Source organism: Pyrenophora tritici-repentis, chromosome 6 (assembly GCF_003171515.1).
Source record: "Pyrenophora tritici-repentis strain M4 chromosome 6, whole genome shotgun sequence".
Taxonomy (NCBI): Eukaryota; Fungi; Ascomycota; class Dothideomycetes; order Pleosporales; family Pleosporaceae; genus Pyrenophora; species Pyrenophora tritici-repentis.
In genome coordinates, this window is record NC_089395.1 from 701,353 (window position 1) to 720,939 (window position 19,587).

General features: G+C 50.8%; 9 protein-coding genes across 9 annotated transcripts; 2 read left to right on the forward strand and 7 right to left on the reverse strand.

Annotated features, from left to right (window-relative positions):
* Positions 1 to 256: 256 nt before the first annotated feature.
* Positions 257 to 2,569, reverse strand: PtrM4_115050 (dienelactone hydrolase; the record flags this gene model as incomplete). The annotated part of the gene is made up of 3 exons (XM_001934887.1): positions 257 to 1,190; positions 1,247 to 1,617; positions 1,664 to 2,569. 3 exons carry the CDS (start codon positions 2,567 to 2,569, stop codon positions 257 to 259), a joined length of 2,211 nt encoding a protein of 736 aa, XP_001934922.1.
* A 757-nt stretch (positions 2,570 to 3,326) lies between these two features.
* Positions 3,327 to 4,638, reverse strand: PtrM4_115060 (Metallophos domain containing protein; the record flags this gene model as incomplete). Its single annotated transcript, XM_001934888.1, has 3 exons — positions 3,327 to 3,902; positions 3,948 to 4,432; positions 4,488 to 4,638. The coding sequence occupies 3 exons, from the start codon at positions 4,636 to 4,638 to the stop codon at positions 3,327 to 3,329; spliced, it is 1,212 nt and encodes a 403-aa protein (XP_001934923.1).
* A 456-nt stretch (positions 4,639 to 5,094) lies between these two features.
* On the forward strand, positions 5,095 to 6,598 carry PtrM4_115070 (zf-RING-2 domain containing protein; the record flags this gene model as incomplete). The annotated part of the gene is made up of 2 exons (XM_001934889.2): positions 5,095 to 5,160; positions 5,216 to 6,598. The coding sequence occupies 2 exons, from the start codon at positions 5,095 to 5,097 to the stop codon at positions 6,596 to 6,598; spliced, it is 1,449 nt and encodes a 482-aa protein (XP_001934924.2).
* A 311-nt stretch (positions 6,599 to 6,909) lies between these two features.
* On the forward strand, positions 6,910 to 7,835 carry PtrM4_115080 (DUF612 multi-domain protein; the record flags this gene model as incomplete). The annotated part of the gene is made up of 2 exons (XM_001934890.1): positions 6,910 to 7,122; positions 7,191 to 7,835. 2 exons carry the CDS (start codon positions 6,910 to 6,912, stop codon positions 7,833 to 7,835), a joined length of 858 nt encoding a protein of 285 aa, XP_001934925.1.
* A 548-nt stretch (positions 7,836 to 8,383) lies between these two features.
* On the reverse strand, positions 8,384 to 11,104 carry PtrM4_115090 (histidyl tRNA-specific guanylyltransferase; the record flags this gene model as incomplete). The annotated part of the gene is made up of 6 exons (XM_066108153.1): positions 8,384 to 9,919; positions 9,976 to 10,342; positions 10,399 to 10,443; positions 10,611 to 10,742; positions 10,905 to 10,994; positions 11,091 to 11,104. The coding sequence occupies 6 exons, from the start codon at positions 11,102 to 11,104 to the stop codon at positions 8,384 to 8,386; spliced, it is 2,184 nt and encodes a 727-aa protein (XP_065961338.1).
* Positions 11,105 to 13,836: 2,732 nt separating this feature from the next.
* On the reverse strand, positions 13,837 to 15,098 carry PtrM4_115100 (uncharacterized protein; the record flags this gene model as incomplete). The annotated part of the gene is made up of 2 exons (XM_066108154.1): positions 13,837 to 13,842; positions 13,884 to 15,098. 2 exons carry the CDS (start codon positions 15,096 to 15,098, stop codon positions 13,837 to 13,839), a joined length of 1,221 nt encoding a protein of 406 aa, XP_065961339.1.
* An 860-nt stretch (positions 15,099 to 15,958) lies between these two features.
* PtrM4_115110 (DnaJ, DnaJ-class molecular chaperone with C-terminal Zn finger domain protein) lies at positions 15,959 to 17,145 on the reverse strand (the record flags this gene model as incomplete). Its single annotated transcript, XM_001934895.2, has 3 exons — positions 15,959 to 15,961; positions 16,002 to 17,027; positions 17,077 to 17,145. The coding sequence occupies 3 exons, from the start codon at positions 17,143 to 17,145 to the stop codon at positions 15,959 to 15,961; spliced, it is 1,098 nt and encodes a 365-aa protein (XP_001934930.2).
* A 667-nt stretch (positions 17,146 to 17,812) lies between these two features.
* Positions 17,813 to 18,703, reverse strand: PtrM4_115120 (uncharacterized protein; the record flags this gene model as incomplete). The annotated part of the gene is made up of 1 exon (XM_066108155.1): positions 17,813 to 18,703. The coding sequence occupies one exon, from the start codon at positions 18,701 to 18,703 to the stop codon at positions 17,813 to 17,815; it is 891 nt and encodes a 296-aa protein (XP_065961340.1).
* Positions 18,704 to 19,046: 343 nt separating this feature from the next.
* Positions 19,047 to 19,502, reverse strand: PtrM4_115130 (uncharacterized protein; the record flags this gene model as incomplete). Its single annotated transcript, XM_001934896.2, has 1 exon — positions 19,047 to 19,502. The coding sequence occupies one exon, from the start codon at positions 19,500 to 19,502 to the stop codon at positions 19,047 to 19,049; it is 456 nt and encodes a 151-aa protein (XP_001934931.2).
* Positions 19,503 to 19,587: the final 85 nt, after the last annotated feature.

Consider the following 19,587-nt stretch of genomic DNA (forward strand, 5'->3'; position numbering starts at 1 on the left):
TCATCCATATAGATCATGGAAATATCTACGGGATAAGGTAAATGGTATGTATGCTTACGCCTAGCCCGAATGGTACACAAATTCCGTTGTAAAGAAGATTTTGAACAAGGACCAGGTGATGGGATCCGTGTACAAAGTCATATCTACAACGCAATCTGTGGACCATTCGTGTAGAAGTCTAAGATGCCTGTCTTTTTATCTACCTGTATCCTCATAATAACTGGGTGGTCCCTTTCGATTAGGTAAACTGGTACATCTACGCTTGCTTTTGCCCCGGTCCATGTCTCAATGCAGGGATGACACCCATCCAGGTGTTCGCAGGTGCTTCCTCGTCAGGCCCCGCGGCGGCCGATATTTTGTCAGAATCAACATCTCTTTTCTCGTCATCATCATATCTATCGCGTACAGATTGTGAAGCACCTTGATGTTGTCTTTGCGAACTGGACGTATCTTTTGAGCTGCCATCGTCTCCGCTCTGCAACGTGCTCCCATCTTTCTCGGCATTATCCCTTGGGATGTGATTACTACCATGACGCTCTTCGTTGGACGCAGTGGCACGGTCCTCGTCGATGCGTTTCTCTCCTCCTTCTTCCTCGTTGATCCAGTGGTTTAACGCCTCATCCGAGGGCTTGTAGAAACACCACATTTCATCTGAGGTTGTATAACCCGTCCCCATACCACCTTGGAAGTTGCGCTTAAACTTCCTTTGTACACCAGCGGCCATACGTTTTCTGAACTCATTATCTACCCGAAGGCGAGCGGCTATCCATTGGTCGTCCGGCCGATGTTCTTCAGGAATTTCTTCCAACAGTGGCGTTTCGAGTAGATTCTCGTCAGTCATACAACGACTGATGAGTGACTTTCCCCCTCCCAATTCGGGGGTCACCAATCTCAAGAATTCAAGACTGGTACTGACATTGAGATCGATGGCTCGTTGTGGGTGAACAGTCGCCTTCATAAAGAAGGAGGACACATGTTCGTATAAGATTGAAAAGTCGCTTTGATTGACGTGGACGGATCCTCGAACAGTGAGAAGGTATGCAGGAGCACCATGCTCGCTAGCTTCTTTCATAAGGGACATGCTTGCATCCCAATTCTTCTCCCAGTACATGAATGCTTCGCTAGCGATACCAAGCAAAGGAAGATGTATTCGATGCTTAGGGTCATCTAATGGCGGCTTTATGGGAGCACTTTAGTTATATTAGCTTCATGTCTGACGATTGAGGTAGAGGTAGAGGTAACTTACCCCCAAATGTCATATATGATCCCTGCCTGTACGTTAATGAACCGCTCAGTATGTCTGAGCACTTCGACTACGGTCGCAGCCCCAAAGCTGTGGCCAGCCATCGTCATCTTGTCGACATGAAAGCGATTCTTCCATTGAGACCAGTCAACACCGATTAGACCTCGCGACGAGCCACCAACATAACCTTCCCCACGCAGATTCTGCCTTGCGATATCCTCCCCATCGCCAGCACAGATTGCTTTGAGAACACGATACGCCTCTTCGAGCTCACAAAGACGCATTTCGATCTGAGCACTGCGCAGTTCACTATCAACGCCATTTTCATTGTTCGGTGCGGTGTCTTTGGGGTTGCCCTTGGGGAAGATGTAGTCCTGTGGGCGTTAGCGTGAGACAGTAGTAGCCAGTGAGAATACATACGACGTAGTGGTAGCCCTGTGCAATCTCCTCTTCGGTGTGATCCATGTGCTGGAACTTTTCGAAATCTTTCTCACCTTGCCCATCACCATCGCAGTCCGCATCGTTTGCTTTACCTCCTCCGTGCCCATCTTTCCTGTGCTTGCTTCGCTTCTTGTGGTTTATAAAGGATCGTGGTCCACTCCCGTCTCGATGCTCCATGGCGCACACAACAAAGCCATAGCTTGCAAACTCGGAGCATAGGCTGCTGTATGCTGTTCTTGAACCACCAAGACCGTGGCTGAACATTAACAGCGGGAAGGTTGGTTCTTCACCCAAGCCTTCGGGCGGGTTGCCTTGCTGATTCTTGATCTTGTATCCATCTTTCTTCGCATTCCCTTCTGGTGGCCAATGGGTCGCTGGAGGACAGTTCCGGTATGCACGGAGTTTTGTTAGCATGGTAGTTGCACCAAAGAGCCCAATGCCCACGAAGTTTGGTATTCCCGCGAATTGCGCATACCCCTTGGCTGTCTCCCTCCGTGGTCTTGGAAGCCATGTTTCCCGACTCCATTTTTTCTCTCCTCCAGGTGCCTTCCCATTCCCGCTCCCGAATGACGCCGGGTAGTATAGTGTAAACAAGACTGTTTCCAATTGTAGAAGGTGCCTGCCCTTCCGCTTGATATGTGAGATAGGCCGGGGCTTCTCCACAGGGACTTCAATTTCCATGCTCCCTATGGAGTACGGTCCTGATGCGGGACATAGCGTAGAGTTCGGGTAAGGAAGGTGGTCGCGCAGCGAGGCGGGTGGTCGGGTACGAGGTTTCTTCGCATTGGGTATTTTGCCCGACGAGGAGACGCGTATAACGCTCTTTCGGCGACCACTGTGGTCATCGCCCGTGATTCGCGTTGTTTGGCGCTCGAGAAAAGACATGATGAGTGATCAGCGACAATATCAAAGAAATGCTGAGGGCATCACAACAAGAGAAGCTATGTATAGGAAAAGGAAGTAGGCCAAGAGCGGTGCTGCTCAACGTAATGCGCAGAACAGCAACCGCAACAGAAGAAGACTAGGAAAGCTTCGCTATGCTTATCAAGAGTCAAGAACCACAGACAAACGCATTGTCCATCACGGAGGCTGTGCGGATACGCGGAGACTAAGGAGATAGTGTTCGCGTGTTTTCAGGCCCGCAAGTGATGTCATCGCTCGGTCGGCTATCGCAGCACGTCAATGTGCAGGGGGCCTTCCGATTAAGTCTCCACAACGTGTTTTGGCGTTGGGCCACAACAATCAGAATTAATGATCCAAGTTAATCCTAGTTAATGGCTACATAGCTAGCTAGATTACCTAGTTAGTGTTTTGTTATGCTACGGTGGAGTACGTTAATCGATAAAAGGACTACATTAAATCTGTGAAGATCTACAGGAATTTGACTAAAGACAGATTGGTACCATAGTAACATCTGAACTGTTCATCTTGACATTGATAGCCTCTGCAGAGCAAGTATATTGTGGTATAATTGAGCAACCATCCGAGGTGCTACATTAGGGTCCGCCGCGTTGGTCAATATGCGAAGTAAAATACCTGTAGTAGCTCCTACACCTTGTAAATGCGGTGCTACAGCTGCTTTTGCATGAGAGGAAGCAACAGTGCCGAGCACTTGCTCCTCCAAAAGCTGAGCTGAACCCAACTAAACCTCTGAGGTCTTCGACTTATCAACCACGGGATACTGATCTGTACCAAACGTCGAGTTCAGTGACACTTGACCTGAAATCTTCCCATCTTCCAGCCGAATCCAAGTATCAACCACATTCTGTCCCAGCGAATCCTCTCCCACAACAATCTGCCTCGCACCACGTGTATAATCGCTATAGCCACCATATCCAGAGTGCCTATTGAAGCAGATGTTGAGGCCATTGCCGTTAGCAGGCGATGTTTTGGGCAGGTCTTTAGACCACTTCATGCACCAATCGACCATGTGATCGTGGCCGGAGAAGACAGCCATGAGACCCTCAGTTTTGACGAGCGCACTCATAAAGGGTATGTCTGCGCCGTTGTAGTTGCAGTTGTTGCCTGAGATGTCACAGCTATCGCCTTGTTGGCCGATGACCTCTTCATTGATACCGGGGTTTGTGGTGCTACCATAGCCATCGTGTTGGAAGGACGAGGTTGCGTGAATGGGGATGTGGACGAAAGCGAGACTTGGAATGGCTCGGCCGTATTGTTGGCGGAGGTCACTGTTGGTGCTACAGAACCAGTCGACGACCTAAGATGTTAGAAAATGAGAGGCAGTATGGGAGGTAGGGATTACCTTTTGATCTACCCAGTTGGGCAGCTGGACGTCATCGCCTGTAGGTTGATACTTGCGGCCACCCTTGCTATCAAAGAACCATAACAGCATCTTGAGTTCATTGCTGTCGGTAGAGCTGTAGACGGGGATGAAGTAGTTGCTCTGGCCGACTTGATCGTAATCACCAGATACGGACTGAGTTGTGTAGGATAGCTTCTGACCATTCTTGCCTTTGACATCGTTCCACATGTGGTCGCTCATCGAAGCAGTGCTGCAAGTCTTGGACGCATCGTGGTTGCCGAATGTTGCGCCAAAGGGAAGGTTACGGTTTACCAAAGGAGCAAGGATTTGATCGGTCAACGCATTCAGATTGTCAGGAGCAACCCACTCGCAAGATACGAGGTCACCGTTGAGGACCACAAAATTAGGTTGCTCATTGTCGAGGACCGAGTTCATAACACCGACAGTCTTGAGGTCTGCATCAAGTCGACCGCGTGAAGACTCGGCTTGGAGTTGTCAGCGGTCACTGGTGGCTGAGTCTAGGGTGGGGTTTTTACTTACGCTCGCCGAAGTGCAGGTCACTGAAGACACTGATTGAGAGCTTCTTGTCCGATCCAAACTGAATACCAGGGTAGTCGAGTGCATTTCGAATTGGCAGAACTACAGCACCTGCTGTACAGGCCAGTAGCGCAAACAGTCCCGTATGCTTCATGATGGCAGTAATGACTGGAAGACTTGATACAAGTTGGTGTAGTCAGATCACTGTGTAGTAGCAAAGTTGAACAAGAGTAGGGTTGGTAACGTAGGACAGAGATTAGACTGTGTAAAGGCTCTTGGAAGGCGAAATCTCAAGTCATGAAGGAGTGCGGTCCGTGCGGGTGGACCACCAGGCAGGCACCAGACGATGGGAAGGCACAGTGGGAGGGCGCAACTTAGCTAGCGCGAAATTTACGGTGAACCACAACATCATTTGCCGGGCCTGTTTTGATTCTGCTATGACGAAACTGTTCGCACAAACCACCTGAAGCAAACAACAGACTGAACTGTACAAAGGTAACTGTGTCTAACGTCTGCCCTTGGTGGATACATACGCACACAGGTAGTACTAACACAACATAAAAGCCCGTCTGTCATCTTCTAGAGGAATCTCCAAAGATAGAGCTTGAGCATGTTCTGCAAAGCTAAAGAATACTTCACCTTACTAGCCGAAGCGAAAGCTCGAAAGAGAATAACCGTAAGGACCTATCTACTACAAGAGCATTATATCAGCGCAGCTGACACGGGACTAGGTACCGACTAAGCCTAAGGCGAGCATGGCGACGACTAAGCCTGAGGCGAGCATGGTGACAACTAAGCCTGAGCTGATCATCGCGACGACTAAGCCTGAGACGAGCATGGCGAGTATGGCGATAAAGCTGGCTGGGAACATCACTTTCGAGCAATGGTATGATAACAGCAAGGCCGAACTGCAATCGGGAGGTGCCACCTGGTATTACGACAGCAACGATAGTCCGACCATGAATTCCAATCCACCATTGCGCCTACTTCGACAGAGTATTGGTCCACACATGTGTATGAAGTGCACAAGTGTGGTCGATACCAAGGAGGTCAAACAAAACAGCGACTTCAGGCTTGCACTTCAGGCTCGCCTTTCGTCAGGGTACTTGGACGAAGTCTTCGCCTCGAACTCCTCAACTATCAAGATCAACCAAGAACTTCCGCTATCGAGATCTGTCGTCCTTGAGAAAGGTGTCCGTTATGTCAAGGCCCTACCTATGTGTCAACCAGGAACCAAAGCCGACCAGAACAATGATGAAGAGCACACCAATGTCGGTCCTGAGAGCAAGCTTCCGAATCGCCTGAATCCTCAAGAATTTCCGCTCTATATACTAGCATGCGACCATATCATCTGTCAAGCGTGTCTCGTATACAACTTCGACACTTGGTATCAGAATGCAGTCTGTCCAATGTGCCGACACGAGCTTCTCAGAACCGGGCGCTTCTACTTCGGGAATATGATGGTAGACCAGAGTGCAGCACTGGTAGTGGGTCGTGCAGCTGCATTCTTCGACGATGGTTTGCTCCATAAAGCCATAGAAGTATACACTGCCTCTTTCAAGGCCAACGACAAGTCCTCCATCATACTCACGACATGGGGCTATGAACAGGTGGCGCACGGAGTTGCAGCATATCTCGAGACAAAATACCCGGCAGGTTATTATGGTCATTCGAGCAAGTATATGACCGATGAAGCGCTTTCTCGATCAGTACAGTCCTCGTCTGTCAAGCACGTCTTGGATATCGCCCACTCAATCAATTTGCAGAAGTTGATCCGGTTGCATGCAATGAGTGTTCCTTGCTTAGTCTCGGTGACAGGGCTGAAAGCTACTATGTTGCGACTCGTCCGCCAAGCTGTTCAGGAACCGATTGCCGATATCTGTCGTAGGCTGCTTTCAGAAGAGCTCATCGACGCCGGCTTCGGTTTGGATCTTTCATCGGAAGAAATACTTGAGGTTGCAACAACCCTTGATGGGACTCAGATGAAGGAGTTGTGGCGTGTTTGCGAGATGTTCGTCGAGTATACGGTTGCTTGGCTTGTATGGAGACATGTCACTCTCGATCCAGACTATGTTGCTACGCTGACTAAGCTCGCCGTGCCCATGGGACATTGAGATGTCAAGCGCCAAGCAGGGGGAAGACGGAGACAGGATGACGCGTGTAAGATTTTCTTTCGGGGTTTCAAGGGGAGATTTTCTATGTCTCAAAAGTTAATGGTGTGATTTTTTCGGTTTATCAAAGGGGGATTTTCTGTGTCTCGGAAGTTGACTGAGTATTTGGAGAGGCAGCCGCCAATCCGTGCTCGAAAGTAAGGCATGTGCAGTTAGAACGCGTCAGGGGTCCGCAATTGCGCTAAGTAGTTAACGCCTAAATTTCCCCACCAAAATTTCCTGGCGCGAAGCCTCGTTCCTTCACCTCACCTGCAATGAACGCCGAGGCATATTTGCGCAAGCAAGGCTGGCAGGGCTCAGGTCACTCGCTCGATCATACCGGGCGCGGCATTAAGAAGCCGCTGCTCATCACCCACAAGAATGATCAGCTGGGGCTCGGCAAGAAAAAGGCGGCGCATACGACGGATGACCAGTGGTGGCTACGTGCATATGACCAGAGTCTGCAAACAATTGGCACAGGAAAAGATGTATGTTGCCAACGTTTTCATCTATGCGCGATTCAGAGAAAAGACACATGGACTAATCGTTTGTGCAGAGCACCCTCGACCAGGTCCGTACTCAGGGCATCAACCGCGGCGGTCTATATGGCTTCTTCGTAAAAGGCGAACAGATCGAGGGTACTATTGGGGACACATCAGCCACCACAACGGACGTCTCAAACCCTCCATCCGGTACCAGCACGCCGCCAACCTCCGCATCCGAAACCGAAGCATCTGCGCCGTCCAAGAAGACAACGGATAAGAAGAGCAAGCGCAAGCGGGAAGAGTCAGATGCCAAGGCAAGCAAGAAGAGTAAAAAGGCGGACGCCAAGGGCACTGAGCAGGATGTCATGGCCAAGAAGCTTTCCAAGTTGAAGCCTGCAGAGAGGGCCGACTACGAAGCACGCGCAGTAGCAAAGGGACAGTCGCTCGAGCAATACGTCCTCCGTCGCATCCAGAAGAAGACCGAAAAGAACGCACCAGAGCCTGTGGGACCAACGTCGGTGCCTGGTGTCTTCTTCACAGACCTTGAAGGCAATCCAGATCTCGCAAACGGCGTTGCAGACAAACAGCCCAAGGAGAACAAACCAGCGAAATCGGGCGACAGAGCGGAAAAGCCGGAGAAAGCGGCCAAAGACAAAAAGCAAAAGAAGTCGGACAAGAGGGAGAAGAAGTCTAAGAAGACAGAGAAGAAGGAATAAAGAGAAGACCGAACAGTCATATTGGACAAAAAAATTAGAGAATGAATCACTCCAATGAGTCCATTTATCGAACAGCTTCAGAATTCGAATCGCAGTCGAATAAAACGCCACGCCTTCCTCATTGGATACGCCATCCGGGCCACGAATACGACGTCAGCGAGTGCTGAAGGGTTTAGTCATACAGATAGGGAGAGCGCTCAATCGGCCAAGGCCGTACATACGTAAACAGCAGAGAGGGACCAAAAAGTCACGGATAAGGAAACGAGCAGGTCGATAGCAGATTCACGACTTCATAGAACATGATACCCAAGTAGTGTAAAATAAGAAAACCTTATCATCATAACATCATAACATCATGAATATTACTTATACAACAAGACTCTTCTTCTAACTCTACTTGTTTTCGGACATCCAATCAACACCAACAAAACATCCTCTTCATCGTACACACATACATACGATACATATGACCAATCACCCCAATAGAAGAAGAAAACATTCACAAATAGAAGCGAACCACAACACCCTCCTTTTCCCATCCCATCACATCATCCCGTCCTCCCACTCAAAATCCACGGCCTCTTCTCCCAAAACTCATCTTTGATAACATCAACATGCTCCATCAGCACTGCCGCTTTACACTTCTTCTTGCGGTCTTTATCCTTTTGCGTACGACTCATTTGCACCGGGGCACCGGAAGCAGGAAATTCAGATGCGTGGTTGTGCTTACCCCTCTTCTCCATACTACTGTCTGTCTTCTGCTCCCTAGCATTACCACTAGACTTCGTTTTCGTCGACGAAGCAGTCCGCACAGCCTCCTTCAGCCTCGTCTGCGGCGGGATGTTCGCGTTACTACTAGGGAACGGCTGAGTAGTGGGGTAAGGTTGAGATTTCGGGCCCGTGTTCGCGGCCGAGGTGAGGGCTTGCATGTCCGGGGAGGCGTGGGGGTACTGGAGAGTGGCGGATGTGGGAGAGGAGCTTGTGGGGGAAGAGATGGCGTGAAGCTCTGCGAGGCCAGGGTGGGAGATTGAACCGTCGGGCCAGATTGTGTAGGCTCTGTTGCTGGATTCGCTGGCGCGTCGAGGTGGGGAGGTGTCGCCTATGTTGGGCGTGGTGGCGTATTTTGTAGTTTCTTGACGCGGGCTACTGGCTATAACCTTTTCTCGCGTGCGGTTCTCTTCTTCGGCGCTCATCGGGGGGCTTGGTAGGGCCTTGTTCTTTTGGAGGGGTGGGCTGACTCTACGGGTTGGTGTTGAGACGGTGTCGTGGGGGCTGACGTCACCGTCGCCGGTGGTGTTTGAGCGATGGGCGGGCAGAGACAACTTGCGTGGCTTGTTGTTGGCAGGTATGCTCGATATCCGTAGAGGTATGGATGGCGGTCCCACGGGGTGTGTGGCACTCGAGGCGAAATAGGTAGGGAGTGTTGGCTGACTGGGCGAACGTTGCTTCAGCCTAGGCTGTGTCACCTGCTGTGCATCCGAAACTGTTCCCATAGATGCAGAAGCAGAGTGTGAGAATCCCCGACTCACTGACGAGCTCGTGTGATGGCGGTAGCCTGCTATGGGATAATCGGCTGGGAAGTCGTTCTCGGTCATCTCCGGTGAAACATTCAAAGGCTGTGGTGTCTTTCTACTTGGCTTTAATGTTGGTGGCGACAGAGGTAGAGGTGTCAATGAGGGCAGATGTGGCTTTCCGTTAGTCGATGACTTGTTATACCAGGTAGCAGTGGACGGCGGTGAAAGCGGCATAGAGCTAGTCACGTAGCTATTGAGATCGGAATTGCTAGGGTTGCAGCGAAGCGGGTTGGGGAATGCTGCTCTTGAAATCATCTTTGGGGATGGCGGTGGCGATGGTGTTGATGTCTCCGAGAGGAATGTTTTACGTGGAGTGTCAGGGAATTGAAGCAAATTCTTTTGGTCTGGCAGATAAGGAATCGCCTTTTCGACGGATCGAGATGTTTTGTGTGTCTTTGCTTGCTGTAGCGCTGGCGAGGCTATAGGTTCTGACGGGAAGCTTGTCTGGATTATCGGTCTCGCCGTTGCAGATCCCTTTTCAGACTCGATGGCGCGCGGCTTAGGAAAGAACTACTATTGTTAGACACTTTGATTCAATATAAGGATATGAGTTAAGCGTCTCTTACATCTCTATACAGTACTGTGCCCTTCTTGAAGCAGTCCGGCTCGTTGTTATAGTTGATGCCAAACTCTTTGAACAGGATCTCGTTCTTTTCTGACGACACGGTACCCTTGAGTCTTTGTTCTGCTTCTCGAGCTCCCATTCCACCCTTCTGAACAAGGGCCCAGAAAGTAGTGTTATATAGGTTGTTGATATGGCAGTCGACTTGGCGCCAGCTTAGGTAATCCCGAAGGTTGTCGTCGCTTGGGTAGAGCACAGCACGTCCATCAAATGATGGTAAAGGCGGCGTGAGGGGCTTATCAGGAAAGTATAATGACCAAGAATATACATAATATGCGGTGAAAGTCGATACAATAGTCGTGGTGAGTTTACTATATACGGATTAGTGTCGTGTTCTCCACTCGCGGCATGTGGAGGAGTTTCGTACCTGGCTCGCCGGTCGAATAAGGCACAGTCTTTGTGGAAGACGAAACTATCATACACGTCAGCAAGTGTCCGAAACATGTGCTTGGCCAGCAAGAGGACGGAGGAGTGGAACACAAGGCCGCGGTCGGGCTCCGGCGTACGACCTGTTACAGCATTCTGTCTCGAAACACGGCTCTCGCCAATGAAGAAGCGTATCGTAGGGTATTATCGTACCTAAATTCGTCGCTGTTGCCGAATGCCATGACAAGGTCGGGCAGTTCTTTCATGACGGCCTTTGCTGCTGCGTTCATGACGTCTAGGCCATTCTTGTCATTCGGTTTGACAAATTCATACTTGGCGGTGAATCTGGTAGAAAGTTAATATGATTACTCAACAAAACACAATAACCGAGATATTTTCCTGCAGCATTCGTATCTCTGTACAACGGGATACGGGTACCTGCATAGCCGGCCCGCAAAGCAGGCAAGACGAGGGAAGGTCAAACGGAATAGAGGACTGTTCACGTACTTTGAAAAGCCACGGCCATCGATGCGTACCACAATCCATGTGTTCTCCAACAGGCCATCATCCTTCTCAAATCTCCGCACGTATTCATATCTGAACTTTGTTAGTTGAAGTTCGCGGTTTTGCTGTCAGCTCCAATTGACAGCCGCAGCTGTTACCCCACCCGCTCGCCGAGCCATGGGTACTTACTTGCTGTTCGCCATTTAATCCCGTGTTTTCGATACAGACTTTTCGAGTTCAGCACAGACACGCACACTGCATAGTCCGGAGAAGATTGACAAAGAAATGACAGACGCCCACGCGAGCTTGTTCGCAGCTCGGGAGTCCGTAAGTGCGGTTATGAAGGTTGAGAAGAGTCCGGGGCCAAGACTAACCGCTCTGCAGCGAAGCCCAAAGACGGTGTTTCAGGTGCGCAGAAGTCATGCAGCTACCGTGAACCGTGACAAGCTTCTACAGCCGATTGAAGCGCGGGTATCGGGGTGGGTAATTGTCATCCCTCCGAAGTGGCCGTTATGCACTCTGCGATTTGGGCCACGGAAACCTGGGATTTCCTTCCGCACGCACAACCGTTCCGGAACATCTGCACCAGCGCTCGGGCCAGCCGCCTCCCAAGGCTCTCTTGTCGACAGCTGTAAAACGCAGTCATCTTTCAAATCCATCACCAGCCGCGACATGTTCATTACCTAGACATGCTACTGTGGCTTGTTATTTCATACTTGCATCATCATCCACAGCAAAACTAGGCAAATCTCAACCATCGGAGCGACATGTGCGCTGCACTGCGCTAGTCACTTCCCCGTGCGCATCGCACTGCACAGGCGATACAAAACAACAACGGAAATCTCCGGTTCTAATAGGTGGCTGTCGGAGCGGGAGCGGTAGCGGTGTGGCTGTTTGCAGCGTTCTGGGATTTCTCTCAGATGCTCGGTGCTTGTGACATGTGCTACGAGCTTCATGCTGGAACGCCCTGACATGGACGGGACACTGGTACCGTCAGGGCACCAACTACGAGCACGCGCACCAGGCTCCTCAAACAACAACACCATGCATTGGATTATAGCACTGCCGATAATCCACCGCAGACTTGCTATCCACCTGCTTGGCCACCGCCTTATCCGTCTGAACTGCCGCCCTTTTGCGTCGCAACCTCCCTTTCCTCAGCTAGCTTCCTAGCTTGGCCGGTCTATTCATCCTGCAATGCTCGACGCCAAGCGTCCCAATGTAGCTGGGGGTTTGCGGCAACGCTACTTACCTGTCACCAGAACCCAAAACTACCTACAGCACAACTGCAGAACCCCCTTCTAGGCTTGTTGCTTACATACTGTGTGATGAGCCTCAGGCTTCTCCGCAACATGGACCGGACCGGCACCATTGGCCGGGCCAAAGCGTTCATGCCGGTCTCGCTGCTCTCCCGCTGGTTTTCGTCAGCGACGGTTCCCCACACCTCGACCTCAGATCATCCGTCAGCCTAGCCCATGTTGTCCACCTGGAATCATACTATGGCCTTGGGCATTGTTCCGTCGTTACATGATTCCAAAATACACGAAAACAAAATTCCCATGGTCGGCCATCTCCATCTCGAAAATGGCTCGCCGATATCATAGCAATTGCCGGAGAGCCAAGAGGATGATCATATGTGGCGTTTTCAGTATACAACCACAGCTCTTGGAAGCCACACCCAATGCTGTCATTTGCGCTATCAAGCCCAAACAGCATGTAGACGCCAAGTTTAACATTCTAGGATACGGCGACACTGGCGAGCATTTGGCCACCTTGGCCAGCGATCAATACCACCGCTTTCTTAATGCGCAAGGAACATATATTCCGACATCACACGGCTTCGGCGTCGAACTAACACAGCGACAAAGCACCATGTACTGTATCGGAAAGAACCCGATCCGATACGCCTTCTGGTCGATCGCAAACGCTGATTCCTTTAGACACTTCTGGCATGCTCCCTGCTGATGGAGAAACGAACCGATTCCCCACGGATGTTACGTGTGTCATCCGATTCAGTATGTGTGATGTAATAACAGCTCGCATTAATGCTATAACAGACGGCACTATAGATGTAGTCGGGCATAGTTTTACGCCCCGTGGTGTTTGAATGGTTGTTTGGAAATAATGAGGGCGTGTGGCTAACGAGGTGCAGATTCGTAGCGTACGAGTGGCGCAGTTCGTCATGATGTTCACTCGGCATTCAACATCAAGCAGCATAACGCCGATATAGTATCATGACGTTGGAATTTTCTTGGATTTGATAAGCCACTTTCGCTGTCTAGACGTACGCGTCACGATTCCATCTAAACCACGAGTCTGTGGCAACCACACGATCTTCGATGCAACCCTCCGGACGCCCTCCGCCTCTCGGCCCACAAAACACAACTAGATGCTCCATCTTCCAGCTCATCTGTTCCGCCCTAACGATATACACCGGTTTGACCGTATCCACGAAGACGCCGCATTTCACCATCGCAAGGAAACCCTTCTTCAGCTGGACGCCTCTGTACTTGGATTGTGGCCAACTACTAAACTAGACCCATATACACAAACCACAACCCTCACCCACCAAACTTTATATCCCATACACATCATCATCAAAAAATACCAGCACAGCCTCACTCCCCCTAACACGCACCACCCTCTCCCCCCCCAACAGTCTCCACCGCCATCTTTCCCTCCGGCTCGCCCATCGGAAAAGCCTGCCCGGCCCACTTGGTCAACGAATTATCTTTCGTATCAACAAACGGCGCCGTCATTCTCTTCACCCTAAACGTTTCGTTGCCCTTGGTCGCCCCCACTACGGCGGCCGACAAGTCCACATTAACAGCAAAGTCCGTCGTCGAGTTTGCATAGTAGGGTTTCATGTTGACGAGAGCCACTTTTGATAACCGGTCTTTGACGTAAAATGCATATGCAGAGAAAGACTCTGAACTCACGCCTGCTGGGGGGCACCAGAGCACGCACACGCGTGTCACCCACGGCAAACGCCTCTGCCATGAAGAGCTGCGCGAGGAAAGAAGGGAGTGTTCGTGCTGGACCTCTCAACTCGCTGTCTCTTGGGTACAGCATTGAGTAGGTGCTAAATCCCGGGCTGCCGTTAGCACCAGGCGTGTTAACCTGGTTGTTTGACTGTAGAGCCAGCGTAGCGCCCTGGTGGAGATGTGTAGCACTGGCGTTGCGTGTAGCGTAGATGAGTTCGCTGTCCACGACCCAGAGGGCTTGGGCAAATGTATCTGTGACGTTTGGGGCGCCAGAGCAAGACACCGAGTTGAACTCGCCAATGTTCCAGTGGGATCCTGCGTCGAGGGCTGCGCGGGCCGATGGGTAGATTTCCTCGTCGCAGTACCGTACTAGTTCCGTGTGGTTTAGGATGTTCTTGATGGTGGCGAGCTTTGCGCGGGCGGGGTCGCACGTCGAGAAGGCATATGAGTGGACGCTGTAGATGCCGACTTGCTTTGCGGAATCTATGCCTGCTGGGATGAGGGCGGCGGGTCGTACTTCAAGGCCGGATTTGTCAGTTGTGGCGGAGGATGCCCACCAGCGTTGTTGCTGTAGAGTTGCATTTTGGAGCGCATTTAGTGCTGCGTCTATGCTGGCTGTATACTCCTTCCACTGCTTCACGTAGCTTGCTGTTGAATCATTCCAGCGGCTTTTGACGTAGTTGGTCGGTTCATTACCCAGCTCGAGGTAGTTGACCTTGTCGGGCTGGTACGTAAGTGATGCGACAGCCAAACCTTTGGAGATGGTCAAGCTCTCGTTGCCGAAGTTGAGCGTAGAGATGAATTTAGTGCCCTTGGGGAAGTTATCCCAGCTCTTGTAGTATCCAGGCCCAACTGTCGTCCGGTACACGGCACCTTTTGGGCTCGTTGTGCGCACTACGTCGACGACTTTTGGGTCGAAGATCATGCTGTCCATGGTGATGCCACCAGGTCGGATGACGGGGTTTCCGCCATGTTCGTGGATCCTCTTCAGCACACTAAAAGTGAGGGCATTTGGATTGCTGGCATTGCCAAAGAAATCGACCCAGAATGCGGGCTCGAATGAGAACGAGGCAAACGAGTTGCCATGTGGGATGGAAGCCCCTACTGCTGTTCCTGGGACGCTCAAACTCGAGACTTGACACAAGTCTGTCGCTGGGTAGGCGTAAACAGCCGTAGCTATAACTGATACAGCGGCGGCTCGAAGCAAAATCATTGTGAGAGCACCTAATAGACGTGTCTGGCGACTACAGTGGCTTTTTTATACTAGTATGTTTAGTATTTTATGATACCCGGGTGAAAGTGTGCAGCTTGTTCTAGAGGTTGCTGCGCTGGAGTTGGAACAATATATGTGCGGTTAAATTGCCATGAAAGGCAACGACGCCGATGCGTATGTGCATCATCGTGCCTACAATCCAGGTGATAACGGACTACATTCTTCCGGCGGCAGGGAATTGTTCCAATATGCCGTGTCGGGTATTGCTGTATTCGTCCTAGACATGGCGCGAGAAAACAGATTATTGCGGGGAATGTTGCGGGGTTGCATCGTGGGGGAGGATTCTGTGTGCGCCCCCAAACTCTCTGTAGCTCACCCGGGTGTCATAAAATACTGGACATACTAGCGTAAAAAAGCCACTGTAGTCGCCAGACATGTCTATTGGGTGCTTACCCACACCGTCTAGTATTTTATGTCACCTAGGTGAGCTCTTTATTTCGGCTTCGCACAATAATATGGAGATATTGCCGTAATTGGAAATAGAGACTTACAGAGGTCAGATCTCGAGTTCCACTGTGTTGTAAATAATGAGCGCAGGACCAAGCTGGAGAAGAATCTGTAGCTTGTAAATATACGTATCTTAACAGGAGTTGAAGTCAGTACTAGACTAATAGAAGATCTGAGTACCGGCATTTGCTGCGGTACGCTTCTGCGACAAGATCTGTGGATACAATCAAACGCGTGATCCAGAGGTTGAAATGCATGCTTGTCGGGCGGAAAGTGTAGATGGTGCAGTTCTGTTCGGAATTAACGAAAGCTAGATGAAGCGTACAAAAGTTTCGGAAATCGTAGCTGGTGGATTACTATCTGACATTAACACCGCCATATCTATTTTGTACCTACCGCACCATGCGGCACCCCCGTTCTTTTCCTCATCATAACTTGTCCCATAGCATTTCTAACCTCCCTCTCCTGATGCACCACATTCTGCACCATGTACTTTTTCAGCGCATCTCTCAGCTCGGTCTTTGCCCTTTCGTTGTCCCTGTACGGAATGCTCTCCAGCTCCAAGAGCCTATTCGCATCTTTGTTGATTTCGTCCACGAGGCCACCGAGACGATCAAGCTGCTTGTGTCGCGTTTCGTCGCTATCATCGATGGGCTTAACCGGTTTGTGCGCGTCCATGCGGTAAAGTGGCATGAGAAGCGTGAGAAACTGGGCGAGAGAGACGGCGGCCTTTTTAACGATGAGGACGATTTCGAAGGGGAGATATGCGAGTCTGAGGTTCGTGGATGTGACGAGTGGGTTCAAGTATTTGTATAGGAACGCGGGGTGATCTGGACGCATAGCCGTGCGTACTTCGAAAGTTGCGACAGCGAGAATGCCGAGGTAGCGCCAATACGCGCCATCAGTTAGGAACCCCAGAGCGTTTGCGCCAAACAAGAAAATGGTGAGAACGCCGTAATTAGTCGTCGCGGCAAGCAGCCCGTGGTTCGTGTAGTCACTGATTGTTGAGCAACGCTGGCAATTTTCTAAGATCCATGGGCCAAAGCGATCGTACGCGGAGCGCTTCGCGGGATCCAGGATAATATCTTTGGCATGCCTCAGGCGCACGTAGTAGTCGTTCGCCGTATCCCTATCCACATTCCGGCCAATTTTATCCGGGTGGTATTGGAGTGTCAACTTCCTGAAGTGCGTGTTCAAAGCGCTCTGGCTAACATCGATCGGTACGCCGAGGTCGTTATATGCGTTACTCCGGTGCTGGAGGTTGAAGTCGACCTCGTAGATGGTGAAGGCGAAGTACGCCGCATAAACGGCAACCAAAATATTCCGGCGATGCTTGATGAATCGTGGGGAGCCCGGCTGAGGTTTGGGGTCGCCGGCGCGAATAAAGATGCTGTAGAGGACTGTTTGCGCCCATCCTGCTGCCTGTGTCGCGTTAGACCTTTCTATGGCACATGTTGGAGGGCCAATGTACAAATGGTATTAGATACTGCCACACAAGGAAAGGTCCTATGAGGTCCCATGAAATAGCTAAATTCACCATGATGTGTAGTTACTGGTTGAGTAGTGTGTGAGTGTTCAAAGAACGAAAGCCAAGTGTCTTTGTTCAACAATCTCGGAACCGTTCCGAGTTAGCGCCAAGTCACGTGCACGCATCAATGCACGCAACCGACGTGGCGGATTTACCACGCAAAAACCTGTAGTTACAGTCATATGTAACCTGCAATTAATCGCATATCTCACTATGATTGCGTGTGTTTGCTTGGTGCTTAGTTAGACGACGTACTAGGAATGCGGGCAAATCAATTGAACCAAATCACCAGGTTGCAACTTGCCGTCAATGTTTGAGGCACATCATTCACGGGGATGGTCACTATCGAAGAAAGTGCAGGAAGAGAAGAATATAGTAGTGAAAAATCATTGATATTGGTTAGAACGACCTTAGATCAATCTATGGTATAATGCGATGCTATGCAATGACTACAAGAAACAACAAGAAATACTCTACTACTCAAGCCCGCGGCTCGATGTTTTCCCCCCATTAATATGTTCTCCGGCCTGGATCTGTTGACGTCTATGCGTCGGGTATATTCTCTCCAGGCATAATGCATAACAGCTGTCGGCTCGCCGACACGAAGGCGCAATGTAGCGCACGAATTCGTAATGGTTACGACCAGCGCTCACTCTTTCGCTCACAGAATGGAGTCGGTCTAAGCCTGAGCTCCTGCCTGGGGCATCAGCTTCTCTTCTTGGTGACGCTTCTCCTTCATTGATGCTCCTGTTGAACGGTTCTCAACATCGCTGTCAGAGATGTCGTATTGTCGTACAGCCTCGGCGATCTCTTCCTCGTTCATGGGAGGCAGTTGCTTAGCGGCGGTAACGTAGCTAATCTTCTCAGTGTATCCCTTGGCGAAGATCAGGTCAATCTCCTCAAGCGAGCGACCAGATGTCTCGGGGTAGAAGATGTAGATGACAGGAATGAAGCAAGCGTTCAGGACGGCGAAAAGGAGGTAGGTACCCCAGCTGATGCTGTCGATAAGAACGGGAGTGATCATGACAATGAAGAAGTTCCACAGCCAGTTGTTGATGGTGGAGAATGCGTTGGCCTTCTGGCGGGTCTTGAGAGGGTTGATCTCAGCTGGGTACAGCCAGGGGAGAGGAAGCCAGGTAGCTCCGAAGAAGGCAATGTAGGTGAAGAGACCAACAGCGGCACCCTTGGCAGGTCCAGTGCCTCCAGGAATCAAGCAGGCAAAGGTCAAAATCATAGAGAACATCTGACCGAAAGTACCGATGATGTAGAGCTTGCGGCGACCGACGCGCTCAATGAGGAACCAAGAGGTGCAGGCAAAGATGGCGTAGACAACCATGTTGATACCACCCAAAAGAAGGGCGAGGTTATGGCCGGTACCCAAGACCTGTTGGCAAAGAATAGGGAAGTAGTAGATGACAGCGTTGCACCCAGATAGTTGTTGCATGAACTGCGAGGAAGCACCGAGGATAGCACGGCGAAGATGCTGAGACTTTCCGTTTGTCAAAAGAGCCTTTGTGGGGACCTTTCCACCACCACCTGAGGCGTTGACGGCGTCACGGATAATCTGCATCTGGATGAGGACCTCGGGGTCATCACGGGGAACTCCGTTCAAACCAGCCAGCACGGTAGCAGCTTCGTCCTCGTGGTGATGGTTGAGCAGCCAACGAGGAGATTCAGGTAGTGAGATCATCATGATGATGACGATGATGGCGAAAATACACTGGAAAGCAATGGGGAACCTCCAGGTGAAGTCATCGGGGCCGTAGAGGCAGCCGTAGTCGATCCAGTAGGCGATAAGCGTACCAATAGCAACCATGGAACCTTCGATACAAATGACTTTACCGCGATTCTTGGCCTTGCAGCACCTGAGGAGTAATTAGTATTTTCTTGCAAATAAGGAATAACTGCACAACTTACTCAGCCTGGTAAGTGGGGATAGTCGAGGTGTTGATGCCGTTGCCAATACCAGTCAGGCATCGTCCGACGATGAACTGGGCTGTAGCACCACCCGACGGAGGTACAGTCGCGACTTGGATAATAACACCCACAATCATGACTGTGGCACCGAGGAATATACTCTTACGGCGTCCGAGCTTGTCACCGAAGATGAAGATGAAGCAGGCACCGAGGAAACAGCCAACAGCGTAGATGGAGACGACGAAGCCCTCGTACGTAGAGTTGCCATCGACTTCGGGGAAGGCATGTTTGAAAGCGGGCGCAGAGATGATACCACTCATGACACCCTGATCGTAACCGAAGAGAAGAAAGTCGGTAACAGCAACGATGGTGATAAGAACCTGCAACATCCTACCGGACTGGCCCCAGTAGGTGGGCACACCAGAGTCGCTCTCCTTGATACGTGGTGGCATGGCTGCTGTGTATCGATTGTAGCTGAAGTGTGGTGAGGAGATACTGGGGAGAGACGACCGTGGGGAGAGGGTGCAGCTTTAAATG